Source organism: Parasteatoda tepidariorum, chromosome X2, assembly GCF_043381705.1.
Source record: "Parasteatoda tepidariorum isolate YZ-2023 chromosome X2, CAS_Ptep_4.0, whole genome shotgun sequence".
NCBI classification, from domain to species: domain Eukaryota; kingdom Metazoa; phylum Arthropoda; class Arachnida; order Araneae; family Theridiidae; genus Parasteatoda; species Parasteatoda tepidariorum.
Window position 1 is genome coordinate 12,475,789 of NC_092215.1, and position 6,000 is coordinate 12,481,788.

Sequence of the window (6,000 nt, forward strand, 5' to 3'; positions counted from 1 at the left end):
GTAATGATATAATTATTCTTTTTAGACAGTACACTAATATGTGGATCGCTAGAAGATGAAATTTCTTCAAATCAGCATGAGCAGTGTCCAGATATTCTAAAAAGAGACAGTTGTCATTGCCATTCAGCTGTTGGAAAAGTAAGTATTTATTAATTATACCAGCTCAGTTACAAAAAAAAATTATGGTAATGCTCCAAGAAGCACTTTTCTTTAATTACAAGAAACGAGTTGAAAATAAAATGTCATAAAAACTAGTATGGATTCCATATTATACTACTTACCGTAATTTCTATGGTTCTTTATGAAATAAATCAATTCAAATAAGTTTTTTTCTGAATTATTACACTCACATCTTAACACAAAATTAATTAATTTTTTTTAATCAAAAAAACTTAATTATCTGCAATTTCAAAGAGTTATGACTACATCTTTAAGTTATAAAATGTTATGTTCCGCCACTATAAAATACACTGAAGGGCCGTTTGACTTAAGATACGCTATAAAAATTTAGGAAGCAATTGCGATAAGGCGTAATTTTACGTAAAATCCATTTTTACAGTAACATTTTACCGAACAAAAAATCTGCATATACCGTAATTTTTACAGCCACATTTACTAAATAACTGTAATTAAATAAATATTTCTGTAGAAATTAAGATATAAAATTTTGAGAGAAAAATTTATGTTACCGCAGAAATTAATTTTACTATGAGATGGATTTTATGAATTCTGTACTCAAAGTGCCAATACTTTTCATCGTAATTTTTTTATAGTGTAGGCAATTTTATGCTAGTTGGCTATCGTGAGGACACTGTGGTAACAACAAGGCTAGTACTGCAGTTGTTGTTAATCAGATATTTCAACTACGAGAAAAGTTAAAACTTCTGAATTAAGCACATTTGCTCACGAATGCTCACTGGATAGACATTTACGTTCCGCAATTGCTAGAGAACTTGGATTTCAAGGAAACTTTTCCAAGAGTGTACCTCTTAACGGCACTATACACACAGCAGAGGGAGAATACTGAAACGAATTTGAACTATGCCTAACAGGGCCAAACTGGATATAAATTATGCATTCTAAAAGAAATTAATACAATATACAAGGACTGACATATAAATATCCTTACTTCACAAATAATAAGACATTTTTTTTAATGGCGGGCACTTGGGGATTGTCCCATTGGCCACAGGAATGCCAGAACTGCTACTCTTTTCTCGTTACCCAGTGGGCACCTATGGCGAAACCAAGGCGGTGGAGCAGCGTCGCCCACGTCACACAACCACAAACCCGTTTACAGGGAGGGTCACATTCACACAAAGGAGAAAGGACATAGAACACAGAGAGAGAGAGAGAGAAACATCCATGCCCTAAGCAGGATTCGAACCCGCGGCCAATGGCTCCGTAGTCTGACACGCTAACCATTCGACCACCTGGTCGGCATAATAGGAAACTAAAAACAAACATACATATTTTAACGACGAACTTTTATTTCAGTAAATGTATAGCAGGAATGAAGGTAACAAAAAACTATCGCCGACTTGTATTCAAGTGTAAATTATTTCCGGACGATATCTTAAATGCACCAACGTTGCTGTTTTCGGTAGCTAAAATGTTTAACGTAAAGTGTGAAAATGCTTGAGCTCGGGGTAACTTTTTTTTTCCATTATAAGAGTTTTAGATAGATTTACACCCCTCAAATTGTATATAAAAGCTCAATTTTGTGTTAGCTTAAAAAAAATTGCTACTTCGTGTATTATTTTTTGGTTTTTCCTCATCAAATTTGGAGAGTTATTACACCAAAGTTTTTACAGTGTAAGTATGCATCAGTGATAAAAATCCTGTAAATAGGGTGTCATAGTAATGGTAAAAAATTTCCAAAGTAATGAATTGCTTGCTCTACACTAACTCAAAACTAACACGAATCATTAAAAAAAACGCATTTCTTTATTATATTAATATGAATATAATTTCATTACATGATATTGTATTTTTAATTTCAAGTAAAGGTGATTACATGTAATGTTGAATGTAGTAACCATGGCATTAAATCTGATGCAAAAGGCATCGATAAAACTAACATATTCTTCATATATTATATTATCAATATTATTTTTAGAGAGAAGCAGAAGTGGAAATCTCTTCAAACTTAGGAGCTGTAATGTACGGAAAAAAAGATCGATCCGAATCATCGTCCGATATTCCAGATTATACGTTTAGAGATCCTTTAGGACCACCACAGATTACACTTACAACTTTTCAGTCAAAATCTGAACTCCCTATACGTCACACTATTATAGGCCCAAAGCTTGAAACTGTCATAAATGGACACGAAGACGATAGCTGAAACGAGATGACTCGGCAGTGTCTTTATCGTACCACTCACTGCTAACTGAATATCACTGTGTGCTTTTCGACCAAAATTTTGTTGTACATTTCCGTATTGTACAGTTTTGAAAAGCGATGAAAGACAAAACTTTTCAGTGCTCAGAAACCGCCTTCCGGTGAAATGTGTCGTTTGAATTGTGTTGAAAAATGTGATTTATCGTATTTTTAAAAGACTGCTATGGAGTTATTTGTACAAACACAAGAATTTTTATTCAAAGTTGAACCTGATATTCAGAAATATGAAAACTTATTTTCATTATGTATTTATTTATTTTTAATCTGAGACAGTCGGCATATTGATTGAGAGTATGTTTATACTATTAGGGCAACGTAGTGGTAAACCACACTTTCTCTAAAGCTGACATTTTTACATCAGATTGTTATTTTTAATTCTCTATATCTGTATGGAGTTCCTCCATATGGCATTGAATATATGAAAACTTGTTTAACTGGTAAAAACAATTGAAGGAACATATGGTTAATTAGCAAAAAAAAAAAAAAATACCGGGGCAAAATTAAATTAATCCGGGCCGAAATATCATCCAGTAAAAGACCAATATATGGGAAAACAAAATGGGCACAACCTATTTTATTTTTAAAGACTCTTGGCCAAGCCAAGCTCACCAGCCATTGACTTTTTACTATTTAAGTCGGAAAGGTGTGGCTTTCTCTTGAAAGAAGAGCACCGCAAATGTAAAAGAACGTTTTGTCCCCCAACCTAGCGGATAGATGGCAGCATCGCCTATTCGTGAAGTCTTTTTTATATTTTAGACATATATCTGAGAGGAATAAAACTTTTCTCTAGATCTCTATACCCATGATACAGCTCAGTGACTGACCACATGACTTTAAATTTCATCGATTTTACGAACACGCAAATAGCATGTGCTCGTTGAACCTTCGTGGAGTAGAGGATCGTCCCCAGACCTCTTTGGACAGGAGGTCGATTCTCTAACTACTAGGATACCACGGCCCATAGTAGTTTTTTAACAATGCTAAATGACAAATTTAAACTCCCGTTTTCTATGCAGATGAGAACACGCCTCAAGACAATGTCCAGACTGTATCGAGACTAATCATTGAAGGAAACCAGCCAATGTTTCTCTGCCCCAGATGTTCTTCACGTGCTAGACGTTCCTTTTTTCCACAGACAAAACAATGCAGACTACAGAGTATACTGCAGTCAGATCACCTACATTAAGTCTCTGGGTGACTTTTAACCGTGAAATGGATGTTCATGTTTCATTATACTGGCTACGAGACAGTTGTGTCGCTGTCATAAACTCATTCCTTTTAGCTAAAAGTCTCAAATAACTGTCTCAAGACGACGTTGTTGCCCTCTTGCGACTTTGACAAGGTCGGGAAGCAACTGTACCTGTCTTTGAGAACTTTTTCTCAGGGAGTAAACCATATTTCTTGAAACCCCGGTGTCTTTACAACAGGTTGCCTGCGATTGGCTCACTTCGAGTCTTCCAACTATCCGTCATCTTTTGGCATTGTCTGAACGATGACGACTGGCCATACTGACGATGGGTAAACAAATAAATTTTAAAAAAAAACTACATGGATTGGCTAAGCTACAATGTTTCAAAATGTCATCATGCTACAAGCTTTTTCGAGCAAATGATGTAATTATAAACAGTGGCGAGTACAGCGCCACTGTTTCACAACGTCACAAGCCACTGAGTAGTGGAGGTGAATCATCAGATACCTTATTCCTGAGCAGGTGTTTCTTACTTTGTTCTTAAAAAATAGTAAATACTAAATAAAGTAAATAACCGTTCCTCTTTTCAATTGTTTTTAACAGTGTATTATGGGAAAATCGTTTCACTAAAAATGATATTCAGAGCAATTTGAAAGTGTGGCTTGTCATTATATTGCCATGATCCCTTCAATTTTTCATTATTTCAATTGTATATCACAGAATTCTTTTTGTTTTGAAAACAATTGATTGAAACAAAAGCAAACACCACACATTTTTTTTTATAAAATATAATATTGAAAAACATGTTGATGTTGCAAATATCAATGGAAGGTTTTTGTCTTTGAATACTATCTTTTTTTTCATTAAAGGAGTTTTTGTTACAAGTAAAAAAAAAACAGCCGTATTAGACTCTTTTCTCTTTTCATTGGTAAGTAAAGTTATTATGACAAAAGCTGACATCTTTTTGACATAATTGAATGCAGAGCAATGCCAAATTGAATTACTTATATTGTTCATTTAAACGCTGTAACAAGATACAATTAGGAATATTTTCAAACTAAAGTTGAAAAAATAATTAAATACTTTGGGGGAAATAAATTATACTGATTTTTTTCTGTATATTTCTAAACTGAACAAACTAGTATATATTTAAAAGAATAACAACATTTTTTTGCTTATATTGTGAGTTCAAAATTCAGTGTTATTTTCAATTTGTTTCAATTTTCTGGAAAGTAATGTCACTGAGACGATTAAAAAGGTTATATTGACGCACAACAACATGTTAAATTGAAACAAAATGTTATGAAATAGATTTCTCCGGTATCTATAACTTACTTACAGATATATAAAGGCGTTTCAGTAAGCAATTTCAGGAATATTCTTCAGAGCTTTGGTACAAGCCTCCATCCTTTGCTAATCTCTCAAAATGATACCATTTTATGGAATTTTCGAAACCTCGAAGCATTATAAATTTTGTTACAGCAACGTCAGAAATTAGGAATGATAAGAAATTGTTGGCATCTTTGGCTGCGAAATCTATTATCATGATAGAATTTCCAATCATTAACTACATCAGGTCGAGACTATTTAGAATACATATTGCCTGTGTCATTCAATGAACATTTATACAACTGTCCAGGTTCAAGAATTCAGTCATCCGCGTCACATTTTTGACGGTCGTTTTCCTGCACGAGCTGCCCGATTACCTCTTCATAACCTTCAAACAAACTTCTCGTGATACCTGTAAACTTGGTGTTCTGATAGACAACCATACAGCCTAGCCTGCCTTCATCATGTGCACTGAATGCTGACGAATTTCTCATAAAACTAAATGGAAATTCATTCTACAATACACGGTGACTTGCAGGGGATTCAAAAATATGTTTTGCGAAAATTCCTATTCTAATACCCCGGATGGTCGGAGACAATTGAGCAGCCATGCACGTGTAAGCTAATCCTCCTTTATACCGATCAACCAGACAGATCATCCCGCAATGCTTATAAGCTTTATAATAAAATCAGCAACATTACTTTCCGAACATACTATGTAAGCAACTTGCGCTTTTATTTTAATTTAACTTACATTTTATTGAAAAATGTTTTATTTGATTTAAGTTACAATAAAATGTATTAATAATTTTAATGAATAATTCAAACTTGTTTTTTATATTTCACATATCCTTAACACTTTGGTCTCATAGTAGATATTTAGTTTAGACTGATCCCCCTTTTTTTCGAAACATTTGGTACTTCTTAATATATTGTTATAAATAAGAAATTTATAGCTAGAAATTTTTTTTAAATTCTTTTTAAAAAAATAAATCAAGAAGAAAAAACGAAAAAATAACTTAATATAATTAGATCGTCATAAATGAAAAATAAATTTTATATTCATTACATGATATTGT

General features: G+C 33.3%; 1 protein-coding gene across 1 annotated transcript in view; it reads left to right on the plus strand.

The window, feature by feature from the left end:
* The window catches only part of LOC107452704 (nephrin-like), a 422,126-nt gene extending 419,236 nt beyond the window's left edge, over nucleotides 1-2,890 (plus strand). The window contains exons 21-22 of the mRNA XM_071188109.1: nucleotides 26-138; nucleotides 2,120-2,890. Coding sequence (XP_071044210.1) covers nucleotides 26-138; nucleotides 2,120-2,347 — 341 coding nt within the window. The 3' untranslated portion in view covers nucleotides 2,348-2,890. The remainder of the gene's footprint in view (nucleotides 1-25; nucleotides 139-2,119) is intronic.
* Nucleotides 2,891-6,000: the final 3,110 nt, after the last annotated feature.